The sequence below is a fragment of the Coffea arabica genome, chromosome 2c (assembly GCF_036785885.1).
Source record: "Coffea arabica cultivar ET-39 chromosome 2c, Coffea Arabica ET-39 HiFi, whole genome shotgun sequence".
Classification (NCBI taxonomy): domain Eukaryota; kingdom Viridiplantae; phylum Streptophyta; class Magnoliopsida; order Gentianales; family Rubiaceae; genus Coffea; species Coffea arabica.
In genome coordinates, this window is record NC_092312.1 from 70604684 (window position 1) to 70630204 (window position 25521).

General features: G+C 34.8%; 2 protein-coding genes across 2 annotated transcripts; one reads left to right on the top strand and one right to left on the bottom strand.

Annotated features, from left to right (window-relative positions):
• The first annotated feature begins 178 nt into the window (after positions 1 to 178).
• LOC113727631 (uncharacterized) lies at positions 179 to 6014 on the top strand. The gene is made up of 5 exons (XM_027251900.2): positions 179 to 931; positions 1804 to 1921; positions 3105 to 3457; positions 4093 to 4191; positions 4470 to 6014. The coding sequence occupies exons 1-5, from the start codon at positions 294 to 296 to the stop codon at positions 5734 to 5736; spliced, it is 2475 nt and encodes an 824-aa protein (XP_027107701.1). The 5' UTR covers positions 179 to 293; the 3' UTR covers positions 5737 to 6014.
• A 10122-nt stretch (positions 6015 to 16136) lies between these two features.
• Positions 16137 to 24906, bottom strand: LOC113727632 (sucrose nonfermenting 4-like protein). Its single transcript, XM_027251901.2, has 13 exons — positions 24623 to 24906; positions 24003 to 24090; positions 22541 to 22723; positions 22014 to 22121; positions 21850 to 21909; positions 21211 to 21300; positions 20568 to 20702; positions 19785 to 19929; positions 19544 to 19717; positions 18954 to 19017; positions 18475 to 18544; positions 16862 to 16970; positions 16137 to 16503 (listed from the first exon to the last, which is right to left on the bottom strand). The coding sequence occupies exons 1-13, from the start codon at positions 24754 to 24756 to the stop codon at positions 16412 to 16414; spliced, it is 1452 nt and encodes a 483-aa protein (XP_027107702.1). The 5' UTR covers positions 24757 to 24906; the 3' UTR covers positions 16137 to 16411.
• Between the last annotated feature and the right edge of the window lie 615 nt (positions 24907 to 25521).

Consider the following 25521-nt stretch of genomic DNA (forward strand, 5'->3'; position numbering starts at 1 on the left):
TCTACTATCTCTACCTGAATGCATTAAATCCACATACTAATTAATTTCTGAACATAACCTTTTTCCATTCTAAAGTTAAAAAAATTATGAATCTACAAATATATCATTCAAGGATAATGCCCTAGCAATTGATCAAAATTATAGTAAAAATCAAGTTTGACATGGTAAAACTAAAAAGACACAAAAGGGGAAAACACAATTTGTGACACATTTGATCAGGGTTTAACAGGCTCCTCTTTCCCTCTATTCTTTCTCTGGGTCTCAGGGTTTAACTTCCTCCACCACCAGCCAAAATGCTCCTCCTCCGCAGACGCCTGAAAAACGTGCATTTTCCGGCATGTTTCTACCTCCACCACCACCACCCTAACAGAATATTCTATAAGCTACCGTTCTCTTCTTTATCCTCTGCCCAGTCCCAGACCACCACCTCCTCAGACCCCACTCCAAAACCCTCTTCTCTATCCGCTCGTATGAGCTTTGTATTCGAACAAATCGACGCTATTGAGAAGGAACGCTCCCAGAAAGACCAAACCCTGCAGCGAATTCGTGCCTGGCGCGAATCCAAGAAACAACAACAACAACAGCAACCCACGACAGACTTAAGTCTGGCCGAGGCCGAGTTGTCAGAAAAGAAATTGGAATTGATGGAGGAAAATGAGGTTAGTCATAAGAATGCTGGGGGATTGTTGGATGGTAAAATAAAGGAAGTTGAGCTGGTCCATCCGTGGCCTGAGTGGATTGAGTTGATGGAGAGATTAGTGCAGCAGAATTATTTTGATCATAAGAGGAGAGATGAAGATGGTATGATGGAAACTGTGGGGTTCAATTTATCTGAAATGGTTGAAGAGGAAGGATTTGATTTTACTAGGGATTTCAAGACTGTTCAGACTGCTGTTCTGAATTTTGGACGCGACCGGTTTGATATTTTGAGGTCTGCTCTTGTTAATTTTCTTTGATATTGTGGAATTTTGTATGATCATGTGGGGCACTGTTATAGCGTTTGATAAAATGTGTGAATGTAAAATTATACAAGTGGGATGATTGATCTTACTATGGAAATGTGTTTGTTCAAGATGGGAAACTGTTTTTAGATACTTTAGTTTCTGTCAATTTTGTGTTTTTACAGAATGTGATAAAGGAGGATTCTTGTTTATATTCTAGATTTGATAAGAAAGTGGAAGATTGCTTTTGATTTCTGATAGACGATTTGGGATACATTTTGCTACGATTCTGAGTTCAGCTAAGTAGGAGGGCCATGGTATTTTTACTGTGTCACATAGGTTTATGCTATGAATGTTGAAACAGGGATCAAGTTTTGTTTTCAGATATGGATTTTGTAACAAGGGGGAAAAAATGTAAAGAGAACATTTTGAAACTAAATTTTAGTATAATTATGTGATGGGGTGACAATGCTTTGCGCACTCTTCTTTCGATAGCTTTTGATTATTTTGATTTTTGATGTGAAGAATTACTAGCTGCTATCAAAGTTTTATATTCTAGCAATTTCTTTCAAAGGTGAAGACAGACAAGATAATTTATTTTCTGTTTTTTGGTTCTATTTTTTTATTGCCTACTTGCAACATTTTTTTTCTTGGCACTGAAAGTAGCGTCCTCTTTTCTTAGGTAGCTCTTAAAATTATGCAAATATATGGAGTATAGTGTTTCAAGACAAACCACTTGTAATTTTTCTACTGATGAAAGCAAAAGGTGTAATGATATGTCTCCTTTTTTTTTAACTGTTTAGAAAAGTAAGATTTATTTCAGTAATTGCTTGTGTTCATTCTTAAATTGCAAATATCTCAGGTCATTGTCAAGACAGGATCTTCAAATTTTGGTTGGTTATGGATGCCCTAGTGCGGACAAGAAGGTGGTTTTTTCTGCAAAATTGTTGAGGAAACACGTCCACCTGGATGAGGGAGATGTAAGTTGGGAGTTAACTTTTTAGATAATGAACTCGAAGACTTATTGATGTGTGCATGTCAGATAGCGAGTTTAGTCTGGCAAGAAAATTTTTGTTTCGCATTGTTTAATTAAACTTGAATTTTCTCACAACTGGTTCTTGTCGAGGCAAAAATTTTATCTTCCTTTTATTAGTCTTGATATACAGACAAAGGAAGCTGAAATAAGCACCCTTTTTTGGCATATCGTTCTATTACAACATCATGTAATGCCCTTATGCTTCAGAATGTGGGTTTCTAGCAGACTAGTTTTCATTTGTTTACAAGCAAATATAGAGAAGGATCTCACAACTATATGAATACTGTAAATTATCCTCTTTATACAGCAAAGGCTTGAGATAGTTAAATGGTTAGTATTACTATTTCCTCAAAAGTTGATATTATCACCTTCTATAGTGCAATCACGTGTGCATAAATGCTCTGGAGTCTAGAAAACTACTAAAACAGTTATAGTATTTAATTTTTTGATATATAAGCAAACAATCATAAAGAAGAGTCTGTAGTCAAGTTACAGAGGTTATTCTCTGAGAACAGGCAAAGGCTTGAGGTAGATGATCTCAATGCAGTGAAAATCCTAGAATTTTAGACCTCTTATGTCATCTTGACACCGTTCATAAATTTATCAACTTTGAAAACCTGTGTTTTTGGTTGTTGTTTCTTTTGTGGCTGTTTGGTTTACCATGCTTACCTTTTTTTGCATTTGCTACCACCTGACTGCCTGATCAGCTGCATTTTGATGTGCATGTATCAGAAATAGAGGACAATGCCCCACTAAATTTGCTTAAGCATCTTTGTGCTTAAATCGAGTCTCTATCTGCTGTAGAGGGTTTAAGTAACTGCCTAAGCTAAGAAGATTGGAATATGATCCTTCAATTACCTCATTGAGAGCAAGAAACATGTCTCCAAGTTCTTGTGCTTTCCCCCCCAATTCAAGTCAATATTACTATAATGTGCTTCCACTCTTTTCTTTTTTATTTAAGTTTGGATAGTTATTTTAACTATGAGATTGGAAAAAATGTGAAGACAATAGAAAAGAAACCATAGCTCATTTTGAAGTAAACTTGGTGGTGTAAGTACTAGAGTTTTCAATATGCTAATAAATTTCTGTTTACCAATAGATTGTTTTTTCTTTTTTTTTTTTTTCAGGTTTGTAGTTCCTGCAGTTTGAGAAGTTCTTGTGAAAGAGCATATCTGCTTACAAATAAAGAGGATGAAGCCAGGACCATGGATGCCATGCGTATATTATTGACATATGGCTTTGATGCAGTAAATGGATCAGTTGCAAATAAGTCTCTTATGAAGATGAAAACTCTGAAGACTGTTGTACGCAAATTAATTCATGATGTGGTAAAGTTGAGTGCGGTACCAATAGATCCAAATCTTCCACCTCCTGTTATTAAAAAGCCTCCACCTAAGGTGAAGCAGCCACCTCCCCCTCCAAAGAAGCGCGTAGGACGTGATGATATTGAAATGAAAAAGGGCGATTGGCTTTGCGTAAAGTATGTTTCCTTCTTTCCTTCAGTGCTTTCATGTGCTATTTTTCTGGGTTTTGAAATCAATCAAGAACACAATGATGCATATATGGAGACCCTTTTTTGCGAATTTCTTGCTCTGGATCATCCTTTTTCTTTTCATTTTCTCAGCTGGATGACATGTTGGAGGAACTGTTTATGTTGTTCTATACATTCTTTGGTAGCAGTAAATCCAAATTTGTGGTTATTATGTAGTTGGTGCATAATGAGGTGGAATTATGTGCTACTGGGAAATGAGGCGCAAACTCGTCTATTTGCTTGTCTGACATAATGATGTATGACCTTTCATGGTTCATGTCACCACATAAAGTCGCAGTTTATCTTATGTTTTCTTCAGTGAAAGTATTTGGCACTTCTTAGTAATATATCCTGACTTTTCAAGCTAACTGATAAAACTTACTATGAGGGAAAATCTGTAATTTGGACGCCAGTTGCCTGCTTAAGTGAAGTAGAATATTCTGCCATGTGTTGTGATGAGTCGTAGGGGCTTCTCGTCATAATCTAAAATAAAGATTCAGATCAATTTACCGTTTGGTTGCTTTCCTAAGAATCAGAGTGAATTTTGAGTGATGAACTTTACTGTGTTTGTTTTGTATTTGCAGGTGTGACTTTATGAATTTTGCAAAGAACACAGTGTGCCTGCAATGTGATGCCAAGCGTCCTAAGAGACAGCTTCTTCCAGGAGAATGGGAATGCCCACAGTATGTATCATGTCTGCTTTTCCTGCTCCTCTTTAGTTTTGTCATCTTACACTCTCTGATCAATTATTTGCTTATCCTTGATGGAATAAATTTTGTTCATTAGTCTAATCTCTACATGTTCAAGCTTGTATCTGAACTGTTCACCAATTTTCTCATTTTACTTTAAGAAGGAAAACTGAAAATGAGTATTGCTTACAGATCAAGCCTGTTGTGTACAGTACAATGGCTTTTGATGGGATGCGTTATTCCTTATTAATGTTGATCACATGCTTTTGCAGGTGCAATTTCTTGAACTATAGGAGAAACATGGTGTGCTTTCATTGTGAACACAAGCGCCCGCCAGATGAATTTATGGAGAGTCAAGTGCAAGATAGGCAACACAGTCCAAGGAGATTGGAGAATATTTCAGGCAGGCCAGAGATTTCCAATGCATGGAATTTTGATTTTGATGACAATGAATCTGATGGGGCAGATGTTGCTGCCTTTGAGTATGCAGATTCTAAGAAGATGCATGAAGATTTTCCTTCAGATAAGCAACTACATGCAGGGGTTGCTAGGGCATCCGAAGATGGATTGCACAAGGGTTACAGGTCTGCTAGAGATACTGATCCTGTCAAACCCGGATTTGGATTCAACGATTTTGATGATGAAGATGATGATGTGGAAAATTATGAACTTGATACTCGGAATAATGCACAGAAGGCTTCTACTGTAGATTTTTCTGAGCTTGATGTTGACTCGTATTCAGAAGATGAAGACAGAACAGGTCATGATTGGACTCTTCGTCGTAAGTCCAATGTCCACGCACAAAACAAGCCATCTAAATCAACACGTAGGGGAGTAGGTTTCTCTGGCTCTGATCCTGAAATAGATTTTGGTACTGATGATGAGCTTCCTATTCATCCGAACTGGAAATCTAGTCATGTCAATCAGAGAAGTAAAAGAAGAGGTGGCATGAGTTTTGGTTCAGATGATGATCTTAGCTCTGGCACTGAATACACCAATAATGATTTTGGATCCAGGGAGATGAAAGGGAATAAATGGAAGTCAAGTAGGAGTTCAAGAAAGCAAAATAGTTACGACAGTGATGATGAACCATTCTCTGATTTAGAATCCAACAATGACGGCCATTTTGACAAAGATAAATTTGGAAGTAGGAAAGCAAGCCTAAATAGCCAAAGAAACACATCTAATGGCAGAAGAAACCGGGACATGGGTAATCTTCGCGGATCTTCCCGAGATTCTCCTAGAAGATTTGAAGATACTGATTATGGCCATAGAAAATATACCAGAGATGGTCGTTCACAGAATTTTAGAAGCCCTGAAAGAGAAGGATCTTTTAAGCAGAGACGAGATAAAAGATTTGTAGATGATGACAATGGCTACAGAAGTGATCCTAGAGGTGGTCGTTCGCAGAATTTTAGAAGTTCCAGTAGAGAAGGGTCTCATAAACAGAGACAAGGTAGATATGGTAACTATAACAAATCGGGGGACAGTTACTTGGATGATGAAAGACACAGGAGGCCCCGTGTAAACGTGAGATAAACTTCATCGGATGATCCGACTACGGCTACACTTTTTGTTACTTGTTGATATTCATTTTATCTACTGATAAAAGGAAAGATTATTTGGTTGCTTTAACTTAGAAGGACATGTTGGAGGTAGTTGTGAAGGTAGAAGTTTGCCTACGAAGTTAATAGGCCGAGATAAAATCAATGGGGAGTAGCATTACCCTGAAATGTATATAGATATTGTCTTTTGTTTGGGCTATGATGCCAGTTTATCATCAATATATCAATGCCAGTTTTCTGTTTGGGCTCTAATGCCAGTTTGTCGTCTCTGTTTCTGCTCCATGCACATCTGCTTTCTAACATGTCTTTCAATTCAGACTTCGCATTTCTTGGAGCCATAGTAAACATAGCAAAATCCAAGGCCTCTGATTTTCAACCTCAAGTGGAAAGTCCTTGCACCTCCCAAAAGGCCAAGCAAGAGTTCATTAAATGATGCCAAAGAAGGTGAACCACCGGAAACGGGGCGTCATAAGTTGGCTTCTGTTCATTTTTCAAACTAGACGTAGCTTTTACAATATTTTATGAAAATTTGTAGGACGTGAGTGTAAATTTGAATTTGTCAACTCATACAAAATTGACGGTTACGTCAAAACTATACAAGTTTACACCAAATGTAATAAGAATTACATGGATAGGTTTGTGAGGCCTCAGATGCATGAACAACCACCAATCAAAACAACCCTATAACCACCAAAAGGAGTGCAAGAACATCTGTAGATGAAGCTTCAGAGAAGTTCAGAGCTTGAAGTTCCTCAATCCTAGCCTATTCAAGGAAACTGTTGGATGGTGCTAGCAATATGTACATATAGCTTTTAGCTTAATCGGATAACGTTCAATTTTTTTTTTTTGTCACTCGTCACTTTATCTATAGTATCCTACACCATCCTAGTATAAGGGGGAGACCCAACTTTTATGTTCTCAAAATATAACAAGAGTATAAAAGTGATGGTGTTTACCGTTTAAAGGTTAAGTTGTTACAGCCTTGCAGGAGACTAAACGCATCAAACAATTAACTCATTTTTTGGGAGAATTAATTTGACTATTGCAGATTTGTCAAGTCTCATCCCAAGTTTAGGACATTCAGATGTTTCCTTTTTCCTTTTCCTTCTTATTTTTTACCCCTTTTTGGCACAGTGGTGCGTCGAGTCAGCTGCTGCCACTTAGAACTAATTCACCTCTCCAACTCAGGAAACCGTCCAATAAACATGAGCAGCCATGAAAAATCTCGCATGGAGACATTTTCCCATATATATTTCTTACTTAAAGTTGTGTGTTGAATAAAAAAGTTTGTTGTACGTTCTTCCTATGTGGTTTCAAATTTTCAATGCATCTATTGCTCTATTTTCTATCACCAATCCTTGGATGCCTATTAGGTAAGAAAATGCAATCTTTTCATGTTTTATTGGATCAGAGAACTATCTGTTCTGAAGAAAAATACTAAGAAAGTTATATCTCCTTGATTATCACATGCATACACAAAAATTAATGATCACAACTGAACTGGGGTTAGGTGAATAATATTGACAAAAGATTTGTCTCACCACCACAAAATGGTTTCTTATAGATTATCCAAACTTTTACATAGGATTTTCCAGCGTAGATTAGTGAAGCAAACTGTGAGTGTAATCAAGATATCGAAATCCTAATTAATGCGTTTCTAAGGTCACATAATCCTAATCTTTAATCTACAAGATTGTGAAACACATTTTGTAGTGCAAAAATTTCACATATTCTAGTGTTATGACACATTGGCGCATCCCAAAAGAGAGACTTGGATTTTAAAATGTTATTAAACATAAAAAGCTAGTTAGTGAACGTATAAGTTACAGTAGGTTGTTGATAATATATAACATATTATCGACGTATAAAATTTGATAATTTAGCCTGTAATAAAAAACTCTGGAATCAAAATTCAACAACTATTCCTACATTTCAAACTTTAAAGATTGAATATCAGTCAGTTTTATCGGTATCTAGTTCTCGATCTAAATTAGGTTTATGGCTGTCACCGAGACATCCTCAGTAGAGCTCAATATCCTATATGACACGAAAAATTGGCAGGCCAGAGCAGTTTCACTTCTCAAAAAGATTTAAAAAAAAAAAACTGCAATGCAAATTTAAGAGCATAAAATTCCAAATATGAGGATATACTTATAAATTTAGTATTGGTATGGTGGGATATATTTAGTAAAAAAGCTATTTTCAATTGTTTCCAAAGGTTTTGAAGCAATAGTAATAAGAGCAACTATAGTGGGATATATTTATTGTGCTTGGAAAATGCTCTCCTTTTACTCTTTTAATCTTTAATTTTGTTTTAAATTGGTGCATCGAGTTGCATGATAAGAGAGATACTTCATTTCTCTAATTAATGAAACGTTCTCATCCAATAGACATGAGCAACCACAAAGAATTTTGCAGTGAGATTTGCACTGAGGCAAATACCATGACAAAGGGCTTATTCTTGGTTGATTATTTTAACTATTACAGATTCCAATTTTGGATAATCAATTTTTGTGATACTCTCAATGCGTCTTTTTTTTTTATATTATTATTATGATTATAGGTCTTTTTAGTTAATAAAAAAAACTAAAATCTATAATCATTCAAAGAGCTATTCAAAGAGTAACTTTTGCTGGTTCTAATTATATTCTTTCACTAGACTTGGATTCCAACAAAAGTTCAATTCTCCAATGTCCAGTTTGGATTAAAAAAAAAACTGTATAATGGATTATTAAAATATTTTTATGTTGGATATTTTCAAAATTTGAACAGTTGTAAGATGGGGGTTAATTACTCAGAATATGGTTGAAAAAAAAAAGAAAACTCGAACATCTATTGCTCTGACATTAGTCTGGTGCAACCCGGCACCCAAAAGTTACTCAAAATTTTTTTTTTCAGCTCTGACATCCCGGCAGCAGAAATTTTTTTTTTTTTATAAAGTTGTCGGCTGCCGGGCTGACAAGGCCCGGTAGCTGACAACTTCTGCAAAAAGCTGGCTGCCGGCCGTCCAATTTTTTTTAAAAAAAAGTGTCAGTCAAACATTTCGGCTCTAATCAAAGGCAGAAGCATTTAAGCAATGGGGGTTATAGAAGAATGCATTTAAGCAGAAGCAGAAGCAATAGGTTACGTCTACGGTGGAAAGTTCATTTCAGGATAATTATGATAGACATTGTATATGACTATTTTGTTTTTATATTGCATAATAAATTTATATTTATAAAATTATATTGTACATTAAAAATTACATAGCAATTTTAACAAATAATTTTTCAACAATTTGAGAACTGCATCTTATTGTAAAATGAATGAGATTTTTTGTTTAAAACGGCCTTTGTTTAGTTTAACATCTTATAGAAATAATTATTGATTTAACAAATCTGTTTTCATCTATTTCTACTATTCGAATTTTGAAACGTCATTTAATTAACTTAAAAGACTGTCGGATTTAATACGTCAAGCGACATAAGTTTTTAATTAAAAAAAAAGGGTGAAATTGTTGTATTGGAAAATGGGTGAAATTTTCAACATTATTTAGTGAATTTTGTACATGTCAAATATTGTGGTAGATTTTATTTTTTAATTGAGTTTCATATTTCAAATAATTGAGGCGTAAATATAAAAGAAAGGGTTGGGATATCAAATGTGATTAAGATAAAGGAACATGTGCAATTTTGGTCCCCCCAACGTTTGGTCTATCAGTTAAACTAATCTGTGATATTTTGACCAAAATAATTATGATAGCAAATTTTTTATTTTAGCCAAATTTAGGACAACTAATACAAAACTATAATATATAACGGTCAAAACAAGTCAGAATTAGTCAAAAGTTTTACTTCGTATTTTTTGGTCCCTTATGTTTTAAATAATTATATTTCAAATGACATAAAATGTGAATTAGATTGAATCCATAAAAAATGTGGTCTAATTCTCATTAAAATCCTTAAAAGTAATCCACATTGTCAAGACATATTAGCCTAAATAGCATCTTTTCGTTATGTTAATTATCAACAAATGATAACACATACATCATATATAAAAGAAAATTTAGTGAAAAAAAGAAAATTTTAATTGGAGTATATAGTAACTTTAGTTGTAAATAGTATTAGGATATGAGTTTCAATCGGTTATGATCAGGTATTATGATTATAATAACAAATAAAGGTGATTACCAATATAAAGAACTCACATGAATTTTTAAAAAATTTCTTGCCATTTCTTCTTGTTTTTCATTCATATGAAATCAAATATTTCAATAATACAATTTAATGTATTTATATTTATGTTCATCTTAAATTGATTATTTTATTGAATAATTTAAATAATTATAAAATTTTTATTTCAATTGAAACTTGATAGACAACTAGTTGAAATGACAAAAAAAGAAAAAATAAATTATTATTCAATCGACTCAATGACATATAGTTACTTATATTATAATAGAATATTTGATTAACTATTTTAATTTACCAAATATAAGTATTGGACATTAGATGATGAATAAATTTTTAAGAGGGCTTTTATTATGATTTTAAAATATATAACATTTTTTATCCATGCATAATCCGCTTTCTCTAGTGCCCCAATATACTTCTTTGTGCGTCTCCACATATTACAGTTGGCCTCCTTGCATTGCTTCTGCTTATTATGCGCAGAAAAATGAACTTTTCACTGTAGATGGGCTAATTGCTTAGAATATGGACGAAAATAAGATTAATCGAACTTTCCACTTTCCAATGCCCGAATATACAAGATTAATTGCGTCTCCACATGGTAGAGTTGGCCTCCTTGCATCTTCACATGGTAGAGTTGGCTTCCTTGCATTATGCGCAGAAAAGTGAAGTCTCCACACGGAATGCTAAACGAGATGCTAAAGCAAGCCTAAATTCAAGCAGGCTTTTTTTTTGTCCAAACTCTCTGGCTTCGAAAACCTCAAATTCAACGTTGGAACTTTTTTTTTTTCAAAAAGTGGACTGGCTGCCGGGCTGTGTCGGCTACCGGGCCTTGTCAACCCGGCAGCCGACAACTTTATTAAAAAAAAAAAAAAAAAGTTTTTCCGCTACCGGGCTATCAGCGGTGTCAGAAGGTTTAAGTAGAATTTTGGGTCAACCCGGCACCCATAGATTCGTACCATGGGTCTGTCAAAGCCATGGATGTCCGATTAATCTTTTTTTCGTCCATATTCTAAGCAATTAGCCTACGATGGGGGCTGTCTTAGAAGCCAACATAAGACCCATCACTGTCTGGTTCTGCAATGCTTAGAAGTTGTTCAAGTCTACTTGGCACCTCTTCATGTATTTGACAGTTAATTACCATCTAAATGGTATTTAAACATTCAAAAACTGTCTGAACACTAGCATTGATGTTCAGTAATCTTTTGACCAACATAAATACACAAATAAGTGGTGAAAGGTTACAACTCTTGATCATTTTCAATCTCAACTCTATAAAGGTCTAGTAGAGATGGTTTATTGCAGAAGATCATTTTCTTACTACTAGAGTTCTTTGCAAAAGCACACCATTAATTATTCAAGTAGGTTTGTCTAATTTTGTGTAAAAGTTAAGATAAATACCCTTCAAATTATCCTAAAGGATATTTGTCCAAATTCTTTGCACACAAAATTCTGGACAAATAAACCCTAAAGAAAAGTGATCATGAGCCGCGATTTAAAGTTTTTTGTATCATTTGCTTTGTAATTTTTAGTCATTTTCACCTGTATTATCCCCAACACTTTAACCAACGAAATGCATAAACAACAGCAAATAGAATTAATGGATAATACAAAGAGCTTTAACCAATGAAAACACAAAGATCGCTTCCGATGCATGCATGCAAGAAACCGTCCAATGTTGCCAAATGCGAATGAACTGCCAAAAAAAAAAAAAAAATGGCATCGTCTATACATTGTTGAATTTAACAAAAACCAAAACCATGCAAATTTTAAAGACTGCAATTAATAATAAAATCTGTACTGTAAATTCAAGCAGCTTCTCCTCGTTGGAATTTTTTTTTTTGGGATATTTGACCGGACATATGATAAATTGATAATGTCATTAATGTTTAAGTAGTGAGATAACATCTATTTCCTTTTTTGTCCCAAGTCAGGTAGTTAAATTATGAGAAATTATCAACTAACATATATTCAGTTGAAGTATTTAATTGGCTGAAATTATAGTCGAGGGACCGACCATCATCTCACAGTCTTCGTAAAATATATAGTTGAGTAACTATACAGCTAGTGACGGAGCCATATGTATGCATGGTAAGTAAGTTTTTTTTTTTTTTGGTTTTGGGGGGGGGGGGGGGGGGGGGGCGGCACTTAACTTTGAAAAAATTATTTAAAAATTTTTAAAATTACATCTTATTTAAACCCCATTAATTTTAGCAAGTTCTCTTTTTTATCCATATTGACCCACAAACAATTAAAAGTTCATAAGTATTAATATCACAAGAATTTTGGATCTACTTAAAGTTAATTATGGAAGTTATTTGTAGAATAAATTCTTTCTAAGTTTCCAAATTCAAATAGGGAGAATGATTTTCACTTCTAAATTTAAGCATAATATGAACTTCAAAACATATTAAATTTAGAAAAAAATATATATATATGTTTAACATAAATATTCATTGATTTTAACAATACTAATGCTTCATTAAATGAACCCAACACCTTGGTGTTCAAATTTATTTAATTATTTTAATGATTTTGACATTGTGTTCAAGTTTGATTTATTTATTTATCAAGTTGAATTTGAACAAGTTTTTATCGAGTCGAACTCAGATAGCTTAAATATTTTATCTAGAAGATCAAATTTTATACTAATCAAGTCAAGTTCGAGTCGAATTTAAAAATTTACAAAACACAAATTAACTACTGTTCAAACTTAGATTGATTAGTTTCGTGAATCAAATTCGAACAAACTCTTACTAGAACCAAACTAAATTTGGATATTAGGTAGATGAATTGGTTTTTCAGTCCTGACTTCATTTCAAGCGCTATTAGGGATTGACCTGACCCTCTTACTTCAGGGTATTGGTTCCGCCACTGTATACAGCAGTTCATTTGCCCAAAAATATACTCAAGCAAACAACCCCTTCCTCCATTCCACATTGGCTGGAATGAGATCTCATCCTAGATTTCACAGCTGGGTAACCCATATTTATGGTAAAGAAAATCATTCAAAATGTACCCACTATGATCAACCATTGCATGTATTCTCTTTTTTCCCTTAGCTAAAGACTTGAAGTGTACGTTTTTTTTACCCCCACATTTGAACGTAACTAGAGGTTTTTAGAGATCAATCCTCGTTTAACGTTGAGCAGGGAGTACGAGGAATGTCAGCTCAACTTGATAGTACTTAGTCTAATCCACTTAATTGCAGGTTTCCCTTTTCCTTTGTTTTATCTTCTCTTTTCCCGTCGACCCCTACGATGGAAAGTCATTAATTTTACTGTCCACAGAAGACTTTTATTTGAACTGAAAACCATACAATAAAAAGAATAGAGCACTTGGAATTAATCTTGTCTACAATGGATGATGTTTTGCCCAATCTCTTTGTTAGTGGTTGTCCTTTTCCCTTGTTTTATCTGCTCTTTTCAAATCGATTCTGGCAATAGAAAGTTATTAGTAGTTTCATTCACCGCAGTCCACTTTGACTCAAAACTGAAATTTTAAAAAATGAATTACAAAAACAAGAAACATTATATATTATAACAAACAATTTGAAAAGAGTTCCATTCCATTGCCAACAACAAAAAGCAAAGATGGCATTCCTGAATTCTCTAACACTAGCTACAAGCAACTCCTGCATCATCGAATCAAGAATATGAACTGGTCATTCAAGATATACCCTATATAAGATAAATGTTGTATAGCAACGATCTGTAAACCGAATTCTCTTCAAAGTGCTTAAAGAGACGCCATACATCATGCATTTCCTTTTCTTCTTCTTTTCTTTTTCTCGTTGATATGGTTTAATTTTGCATTTGAAGAAGAGTTTGAATAAGCACTCCAAATATCAAACCCACTTCAACTCAAAAATTAAAGTAAATCCAGCCAAAAAAAAAAACCTTTATTAAGATATAGCTTATTGTTTAGATTTAGTACATGTCTGCATGATAAGCTAATAATTATTATTTGTTTTCATCCATTATTTGCCGGTTATTAATTGTCAATGTAATGGAGATAAGGCTTAAGTCCCCCTCCAACTCTCTTTTTTTTTTTTTCTAACTTTAATTAATAAAATTAAAGGCTAGCATCCTTTCCCCATATACGGGATTTGTCCAACAAAAAAAAAATGTCATGCAAACGAGTTGTAGTCATTGGGGGAGTACTTGTAATTATATAAAAATGAAAATGCATTGGTACAGAGTTCAAGCCGAGACCAATATAATCTCCAGAATTAGATGATGGTAAACATTTGATGAATGTGAGTGGGGTTGATGAACTTATGGTTTAGTATTTGGAAACTTTATTTTCGACAATCAACTCTTTTTTTTTTCTTTTTTTTTTCGGAAACAATAAACCTATTCTATCCTACACTAAGGGGGAGGGGGCGGACCTAAAGAGGTCCAGGGATAACCCGGAGGGGACTGAACCATCACCGGATCAGACGAGTGCACAGCACACCCGACTGGATTTTTAGAAACAAACCACTTAGACGTGGCATTTTTTGGTGGGAGGCAAGATTTGAACCCTTGCCTCAGTAACCTGCAGGTTTCACATATAGGAAGTGGTTTAGCCATAATCTTTTGGTTCTTTGATTTTGTTGTAAGCGGCTGTGTCCTCGCAGTTGCAATTATGGAGGCCATCCAAAAAAACATCAACAGAAGATGCAAGAACTTCTACCTGGAGGTTTCGGTCCTGGCCAATCCATTATGCTGTCTTTTTTGACAACTGGTGTAATGGACAATGTAAAGCATTTTAACCTCGGCCAATTCCAGAATAACATCTATAGTTCTAAAATGGCGGCCAAAGATTATAGGAGTGCACAAACCATCATGGTAATTATCAGTTTTTATGGCACTTTTGAGCAATGGCCACTATCGAAGATGCCAATTCTGCAGCTTAAGCACCAAAAGTGACCATGTAAACTCTTCCAGGTTGAACAGTCCAGGTTGGGATATAGGTTGTCATTCACCTTTTGATGCAGATTAACTAGGTTCTAGAAGTTGGTTTGTGGTTTGGTAATTAAACTTGAATTAACACTTCTTGCCCTTTAATTGTCTAGTAACTAACATGGCTGGCGATCATTAATAGAGCCTCTCTGAACGCCATGATTTGTTAATTCTTTTAAGTATTACATCATAACTGTTGGCTTTGGCTTTGGTTAATTGTCCGTCATCCTTTACATGCAGGTATGCATTCTTTTTCTGCATTTGTTTTACGTAATTTTTTTGGGAGAAATTTTTCCTATTTTTGGTTTTATGTATATTTTTTAATCTAATCTTAGGAAAGTTCTGGCTGCTGTGAATTTAATTTTTTTCTATGACTAGTATGCTCAATACAATAGTTTTTTGGTTGCATTTTGCAATAATAATTTTTGCTTTTGCCATTAGTCTGGTTTTTTTCTAGATATGTTTTCTAAACTCCTTTCCCTGGATTTTCTGTTACTTTCATTATATGAAAGTTCATTTATTGACTTTAATTACCATCAATCTCATACTCTATCGTGATAACTTTGATGATGATTGACCAATATGATTGGTTTCATGATTTGACTTAGAATATTTTGATTAAGGTACCACCCAGTTTGATTATTGATGTTGAGTTCTCTATAATTTTTTTTTTTTAGCTTATATAATGATGTTGATTAATGATTTAGATCACTCGTTTACATTATGCAAAATTTGAGAACTGCATAAATTGAATCACTTGTTACTTGCATTATGTCAAATTTATAATGAACCGTCTTCATGTACAAGAGTTGACACTGAATGATGTTCATGAAAATGAGTTAAGTTTTACTCATCATTCCAATTGCTTTGCTATTATGTGTTGTGGTATTTCAAATGTTTAAGTTAACTTTACAAAAGCTTAACTTTTATTCTAATTTTCCTAAACTAACAATAAGCCATATTCGGCTAAAGAAGTTGTTATAGTCCACGAAGCTAAACAAGTTATCTATCAATCTTTGGCTAATCAGAGTGTGTTTTCCCCCTTTCTTCCCAGTTAGGTTGGGGGCAGAAAGAAAACAAACTTTCAAGCCTATGCCTACGACTCAAATCCCTGCCAATCTGAGCTCTGCTAGAGATAATGCTGCTCTACATTCTCTCCGCAGACAAGTTTGCAAAATGCGAATAAAACCACCACAAGGAGGAGGACGACGAAGGAACTTCTCGCAGAAATATAGCTAAAAACAAGGAGAAGAAAATGGTGGGCTTGAAAACAATTAGAACATAAAGGTGTGAAGAAAAATGGGTCCTCTAAATTTACAGAAATTTTCTCTTTCTTTTTCCTCTCTACCGGTCTTGTATCCTAAAAGAGGTGAAGCTCAGAGTTTGAGCGAGCGCACCCAGAGAGACGCTAAAAATATATGACAACCACAATTGCATCAAGCAACTTCCAACCATAGCAGAGCTGCTATACTTGCTCTAAGTAAGTAATGACTACTTGGCACAAAGTACCCTTGCCAGACATTTGTCTAGTTGGCTAATCAAGCAAAAACTTGAACACATCACTCAATGAAATAATCCCTTCTACACGCTTGCTACCAGCCTCCACTATGACAAGTCTCCTCACCCCTGCAAGTGCGCAACAGGAAGTGAGTGAATGTTTATCACCTTGAAGTACTGGAGTCTATGCATAACAAATGGTTGTTTCAAAAATAAACTTGCCTATGACTCTGATTAAAGCACCCTAAAACTAAATGCTGGGAATAGAACAAGGGCGGAAACTGGATCAAAATAGCAAAAAGATAGACAACATGAATTAAAATTCATTTAGATGACTAGCATGTCCTGAATGCAGAACTTGCGCTGGTATAATCCACTGAAACATAAGAATGAGATAACGCTAGTCCAACCAGTTATTCATAACCTGTAAGCTTTTATAAATTCAGCCACCATAAATAAGAAAAAAAAAAAAAAAAGAGAAAATTACCAGGAAGTGCTAGCCGCTCCATCACCTTATGCAATGGATCAGATGGCAAACACATCTGGCATCTCTGCCCATTGTAAGGAGCATTCGCATCTTGGCCCAGTTGTAATGCCTATATGTGCAAGCCAAAGAAAAGGACCAAAAGACATGATTGCGTGACAAATACGCACTGAACCTTTTTTCAATTAAAACTTCCTAGAACACTACTGCCCGTCGAATACCATAATACAAGTATAATAAACAACAGGAAGCAGTAAATATCAAGGGAAAGATGACATCTATTTTCTTGTCAGCTTGGAGCAAGATTTCAACTTTCAAGTGCATTAATCAAAGATGGCTTACAGATTGATAACTTTTAATACTGCATGCAGTTCTTTTTCATTATGAACAAAATTTTTTGCACATTGCAAAGGACATAAACCCGTTCATGATGATTTATAATTAAAAAAAAAATTACAAACATTTTATAAAAGCAGTATATCAGCTGAAACCCCCTATCCCCGACTTTCTGCAAAGGGTTCTCCACACAGGAATTTCCTATCCCTCATTCTAGTTTCTACACAGTAGATACTCCCTTACAGACAATGGCAACAGTTTCCCAAGGTCATACATATTATTATTATATGCAGCCTTGCTAAAAAAATCCACTTGTGTTGTTAACAAAGGACTTCAATACTACAGCCATACGGGCATGGGCATGCATAACAGGTCAAAACCAAAAGAAATTTTTTATTAAAATGCTTGGCAACTCGTGCGAATATGTAAAGCTGTTCATGAGTAAGAGATATTCATCCCACATCCTCTGCTGTAAAATGATGTTAATGATTAAAAGATAAGCCCACTCCCCAGGCACCAGATGTCAATTAAATCTTCACAGTAAAGACAGATGTCATGGAGAAGAACCCATTTTTACAGACCCAGAGGACTTCCTTTTGGAGAAAGGAATAACTAAAAATAAAATAATTAAAAACAAAAGCACAACTCTGGTTATCAAGAAAAGTTATTTCCCAGCAATTTATAAGGAGTTCAACAAAAACTAGGAAATTCAAACTCTACAGCCTTCTAAGTTGAATATATTTCAGTTGTACAACACAATCAATCATCAGGTATAATCCACAAGAAAGCCATGAATTTTTTGACCAGAAGAATATTAAGCATTCTAAATTAAGGTTTTTGCAGGTCCCACTCTCCAAAAGACTACAAAGCAAAGAGATTCTATAGCAAGTTTTGTACAATTCCCCTCAAAAGAATACTGCACTATTTCTGTCAAACACTATTAACTTTAATTTCCAAATTTTCTTAAATTCTATTAGGACTAGCATCCCAATAAATCACGTACATATCTCTTCAAGGAGAAAATCATATCCTCTGATATGAAAAACACCCTCCTTAGTTACAACCACTCTGTCCAGCCTTGAATTTAATTAAAGTGAAATGCTTGTAGAGAATAAATGGAGTCTCATTCTATTTGTTTCCCTCTATTCTCTTATAGGACAATGTCATTCCTTACTCATTGACAACATAAGATTTCCACAGACATTTAGAAAACAAATTTCTCAACGAATACAAGAAAAACAAGTTGAGTCCTGCAGTGCACAAATTCATTTAGCAATTACCTCTTGAATACTCAATTCATTGAGCTGAATCTGTGCATATGCTCTGTCTTTCGCCAAAGCAGTAATATCACTATTACAAAAAGAAGCAAAAGGCAGAGCACCTATATTAGGAACTATAGGAATCAAGAACATTATAATAAAAAACAACACAATAGAAGATATCCTGCTTCCAAATCATTGTTGTGCTTTGACTTTTTGGATCGCTAGACTGTGTATAAGCTTTTCTTCTATAATCACCTCACTTAAGCTTATTGAATAGTATAATCATTCAATAAGTGTTTTAGGACCTCAAAAATATCATTTAGTACTATTGTGCCCAATTTCTATTATCTCTAAGTTGATCACTCCAAAAGTCAATAAATTATTACAGAATATTATTTTAAAAAAAAGATCCAAAGATATAGATAGTCAAACCATGTCAATTACAGTAGATGGGAAGGAATATTCTGGAGATACTGTTTTGAAAATCAAAAGATTACCTACGGCAATATATATCCTGCAAGGAGTCATTCTCATCCACTATAGGTATTGAACTAACTTCAGCTGCAACATAAATGGGGTATGATCAGAATAATATTCATATGAACAATATAAAATATTTAGTATGAATTAGGTGAAACTGACGTTTTAAAAGATATGAGAGAAGGACAAACCTTATTTATCAGTAAATAAGTTTCTCTAGACAAAGTTCAACTTACACAACAAAGATATTAACCAGAGAATGAATAGAATCAAACCAGAAAACTGGCATCACAGGATAAACTAACTAAGAAAATTGGTGAAATGACCGCATGCACCAGAAACAACTGGAACGGTCATTCTTTTCAAAAGCAAAAAAGAAACTAGTAATTAGACCAAGTCCCTAAGGCTCCTGCTGCTGTTTGATCTTAGAAGGGCTCTATATGGTCAGAAATAAATATCAATAATTATCAAAGAGCAATATGGTAACCCGAAGCAAAACATCAAGAGTGACAGAAATTAGAGCCCTTTAAAAATTAATATCTGGCCAAAGAACTGCTTCAATCAAATTAAGTAAAATCACAACATCCAGTTGAACAAAGGGAGTCACCTTGAACTAGCAAAGACAAGGCAGCATTAAGTGATGCATTTGAACTCAGCATTGCCAATGGCTTTCCATCGGAATCACCAATTTTAGGTACCCAAGTACCCAAAGGAAATGAAGAAATCGGTTGCTGAAGAATAGGCAAGGAACTGGAAGAATGTCTAAAATGTCGGCAAATACCTAAATTTGTTCCACTAATTAGTTACAGAAGACATGCCCTGTATCAAAACATTATTTAATAACTTACATTTTAGTATTCCAGATAGAGAAGCCAAATGGAGAAGTTGAGGAAATGAGCCATCCTGTGAAGAAGAGTGAATAATGGGAACTGTTGCAACTTTGTTTTCCAGAATTTTGACAGCCACATCTTTTAAAGAATCATAAGGCCCAGCCTGCACATTGCATGAAATGTAAATTTGATAAGAACATGTAGAGCAAGAACAACTAGCAATCATCAAAGCCAGGAGAAATCTGACCTAAATACATGCATGTGTATTCATCTATATATATGCCTACACGTGTGTGTGTGCATGTGTGTCTGTATGAGTGTGTTATTTCTATCAAAGCCAAAAAGAAGTCCTAGCTCTAATCAATAGAAAGCAAGCCAGAAAATAAGCAGATATTAATCATAAACATCCTGGTGAATAGTAAGAAGGATCAAAGCAGCCACCACAAGATTTTCATTGCAATAGTAAGAAGGATCAATAGTCTTCAAACTTGACGGCTTCCAGCTCAAAATGCAGAAACTGAATTTATGATCAAACAAGACTAAAGTCAAAATTCCTTTCTTTAGAATTAGATTCTCAACATTGATGATTGAATCAAGGAAACAAAGCGTTAAAGAAAGGGAATCTTTTACTTAGACCATGTCAATAAATAAGCATGTTGATCATTCCTGAAAAAATCAATAATTGGAGTCTGTAGTTCCCAGTTCCCACATGAGAACCCAGATGAATAAGACACAGAGAAAATATGATCAAACTCAACTAGTTGCCCATGCAGTGATCAGATCATAAAGGATTTTTCTTACATGCACCAAGCGTCTCCGATATGGTCGCAAGTTTCCATCAATTTGCCTCATAAGATTCAACTTTCCCTCTTTCCATGCTGATATACTATGTGTTTCTAGCTCTTCCTCTGTCAGATTGGATCCATGATTTCCAAGCTGTATATGATCCAATAACACATTTATGAAGCTTAGAGGGGAATGGAACATAAAGCATAAAACGATTCCCAAAAAGAAAAATGAAATCAGACAAGAAAAAATATATGAGTAAGAACGGAGACACAGGACAAGTTTCAATACCATGGTTTGTACTACTGAAAGGAATGAAGTCAAAAAAAAAATCAATAACATTTAAAACCAAGAAAAGATATATTTACTACATGTGTAGGGAAAACATGTCCTATGAAAGTCAATAACAAACCAGATAAAAGGTGGAAAAAAGGAAATAAATTTGATCGCCTTCGGAGATTGAAGATACCTCAACTGCTGTAACAACAAAATGAACTTAATGCCTCCTCATGTAGTAAATTATTACACAAAAGAATTTCAAGCAAGTTTTCATTCGTAGCCAAGCTTTCTAGCATCATTAGTACATTTTTAATCTTCTTGAACAATGACAAAAATAAAAACTAGGAACAAGAAGGGGGAAAAAAAGAAGAACCAATACCTCTTGAAGAATCATAATGAAGTCCAATGCGCTGAGAACACCAACAAACTGACCATTGCGGAAGTCCCATAATGGAGCAACAGAGATTCCCTGTCACAATTTCAATCATACCAGGGAATCAATAACAGAAAGGTATGAAGATATAGCAATTCAAAAACAATGTTTGGCTGCCAAAAAAAAAAAAGGAGGTTGCACAAAATAGTCTTATTGTCTCTTGCCAATCTGATCTGATGTACCCAACAAACTTAACAAATCAATTAACTGAATGCAATTTATAGTTATTTGGCCGAACCAATTGATCTTAACTTTTACAGTATTATATGGTTACATGCATCTTAAATTCTCACCATCCTGTTACTAAACCACTCTTCCTTCTGCCTAAAGTTTGGTACATTGAATTTAGCATAGTTGGAAATGTTAGGCATACTCTTGCAACCAGAGTACAAATTTCCTTGTAAATTATGGGAAAGAACCAACATGCACATGCATGGACAAATATATTACCATGCCGATGAGCATTACTAGTACCTCCAACAGTTGCAAGTCCCCAGACAAAAGAAAGCTATTGGAACTTCAGATTATGCAAGTTCAAGTATCTAACTAACTTCAACAGGCAACCATTCCTAATATGAAACTTACCTGCTCATAGAGAATGTGAAATGCTTGCTTCACTGGTAAATTGACATCCAAAGCAATGACCTAAAAGGAAATTGAGGTCAAACACTGAAACTGCACAACCCTCTGGTCTTGACTTCACAATTTGCAAAATAAAGCATCTAGCGTAAGAGGTTCAACATCCAAACCTTGCCAGAATCAGGAAGCAGCTCATAAGCATTGTGCATTGCCAAGAACATTGATATTCGATGCCTAGATAGCTCTATATCATTCTGTGTTATAGCTGGAACTCTTTCCTGCAGGGTGTTACCTCACATTGTCAAACTACTATCGCCAAAAAAGCATAAAAGTCTATCAAAGCTGAAAGTTACTGCACACAACCACAAACCCCTACATTGACTATTTTGATATGTATAAATCATATGAGAGAGAGAGAGCAATGCTGGGACAATATCAAAAGGAACAATAATATGAAAATTCACTTTCTGTATAACTTACCAAATATTACCATTTCATATTCTCTTGAAACTCTTTTTACATGCCAAAAAACTACAGAAGATATTGTTTTTAGAGTCTATGAGATGCAATATGGTTACAGTGATTCGTCATGATCTTATTGTATAATTAAGCCGACCACAGAACTAGCACTAACCAGAGCGAAGAAGGGAAGACAGGCATCTAATATGTGATCAAACCATTACGAAAGGGTTCTTACCACACGAAGAAAAGGATCATTATCAACATCCATATTAGATCTTCCAGGCATCTCAGGGCTAAAAAATGTAGGAACCATGTCAGATTCACTGGGCAAGAAAATAGTGTTCACAACTCCATAATTTCCGCTTACGAATGGTTGGTGCTCATCATGGCGCCATTCCCCATCAACAAAGAATTTAAACTGTACAAGATTAAGAAGAAACATATTATCACTTCCAGAACTATCAAATATAAAGAACAAGACCCACTAAACTGTGACAGGTCACCTTTTTTTTTTTTTTGTGGCATTGACACTGAGGTAAAATGATAGTGAAACAGGATGAAGCCACAATTACAAGTTAATCCACAATATGCAAGAGTTGCCACTAGTTGATCAGATACAGGATTCAGATGTTTTTGTTGGCTTTAACATATGCCTAATGGATACAGTGGTAGACTTTCTTTGAGGTGGATTCACAAAACCTTTTGACACCTTGGGAGAAGAAAGGGCTACTAAACTAGCATTTTTGCTCTTACAAAGGAAAGTAGCCTATCATCAGCCTTAGGTAAAACGATCTTCAAGTTAAAAGTTCAACCAAGAAGTTTTAGTAAACTGCTTCACACTTAAATTACGTTGTCATCTTCATAAAATACTTGCTTGACCATTCTTCTTTCTCAATCAAGTAAAAATAATGAGCTCAAACCCTAAAACAGTGATGAACACTAGCTGCAGCTACTTCAACATGGCAAAGCCTCTCTAATAGTTTCTTTCACAGTGCTTTGCATCCCACCAATATTGTAATAAATTCTCTCAATACCATTGTTCACCTTAACCATACTTTCATTTTCATGCAAAATACGTGTTCTGGTAGGTATCTTTTTCTTCAAGAATGGGGAGATTCACTTGTTTTATCATTTAAATCTAGCGGAACTACTTTTCTCCCTAGAATATAAAAAATAATACGTTCTTTTTGGCCGCTTTTTTAGGTGCAGTTCATTATGACTTCCTACAATTATTTTCTCTTCCCTTTTCTTCTCAATAAACTGAATTTCAGTCTATCACACACAAAATCCTCATACATGTTGGTGTCTGACAGCAATGCAAGAGTATGAATTATGCCAAAAAAATCAGCAAAACAACAGCCTATGAATTGATCATCACCAGACAAATGTCAACAAATGGAAAGGCCACAATAAAAGGGAATTCACAGATGTCAAATCTACAACTTAGTACTTGAACAATTGCACTTTAAGATAGAAAAAGAATATGCATGATGAATAGGTCGCATAACATGTGTCAATAAGACTGTGCATTATGAAACCAGTCAGCTCTTTCTGAATTGGCCGTTAAACATGATTACCATGCTTGGGAAAAGGCTTGGGAAAAGGCCCATAAAACATAAAATCAAGCTTGAAATTGTAATCAAATGGAAAACATCAGCATTCCATTTATGTGTATATTGATCAGACACTAGACTGACCTGGTGATATCCTGGTGTCAAGTTATAAACAACCTGAAACACTGTTGGGCAACCCTCCATTGGTGACATTGGTATGTGATTTGTCCACCTGTACATTGACAAAATGTCAATAATCCACATCATTCCCAATTTAAGAGAAAAGCACTGTTATCTTTTTTTGTGTCTTTATGTCAACTCTTAACCATATAAAATGATTTCAAAGTTACGAATAGTAGATGGAAAATTTTCAAAATTAAGATTAATAACTGTAATAGGAAAAACCTACAGCCTGTAGAAAAGAGTTATTACCGCCATAATCATGAGCTATTAGTTCAAGTAATTAATTATGAGCAAACTTTTAGATCTATTGAAAACAGATGGTAACCGTAATGCCACACTGAATACTTTTGATATGCGGGTAATAAGATATATCTTCTAGGAAAGAGTTACTCCGTATTACTATAATCAGGAGGAATAAATTGAAGTAATTACAAATGCCAAAATACAAGCTTTTAGACTCTTTGAAAAGCACTCATTAAATCAAGTAAGCATAAATTACAAATGCCAGAATATAAACTATGATACCAATAGCAAAAAGGGATCAAATTAAAATCAAAATCCCATCAATTGAACTGCCTCACCTGGTGAAAGAACCACTCACAAACACCCTCCTTCCACCATGCGGCCACACAAACCTTGTTGGTACCAAAATTGTATCTCCACCTTCAGCACCCCTACTGTTAGTCAGTCCATTGCCTCCACCTCCCCCAAACATTTTCCCTCTAGCTACAGAACTCCCAGTAAATTCTTTCAGCCCCAAAAATAATTAGAAGGGAAAAAATACTATATCCCCCTTTAGAAATCACTCCATGCACATTACAACATCAAAATTTTCAAACAACCGATAAAGGAAAAACTTTTTTCACGGGATCCTCCACGGAAGCAGAGGACCCCCACCTATAATTGATACATGCAAAAAGGAAACGCCCCAATAAACCCTAATTCAAACTTCAATTACAAGCTTAACCCCAAACTTCCCCAATAAAATTTTCCAATTTCTCACTCCAACTTCTTCCAACCAACTAGAACTAAAAACCCTCAAAAAGCCCTATATTTGTCCTCTGATCTGAAGCAAAAATCGAGGATTCTGGATCCAATTCAACATAAATAAAACCTAAATTACAAAATTATGTAGAGTGCTCGATGAAATGGCGATAAATTTTTCTTGAATTGGAAGCTGGGGAGAGAGAAAACTAGGTTAAATTTGTAGAGTTGAGTTTCGAAAGTATCGACATTGGTGGATCTCTGGTGAAAATTGGGGAGCAAAGAAAGAAGAGAATCATCAATGAAAATGAAGTGTATACTCTCACTCACTTAAATTATAAAGGAAACAACAAAAACAACAACAAAAAAAAGTCACCAAAAAAAAAAAGAAAAATTGATGAAATTGAGAAAAATGTGCAAATGTGCGCGTAGAAAGGATCGAAGAGATTACGTCTGCCCACGTGTACGTAAAACGACTTTTGTTCTCTCTTTGCTC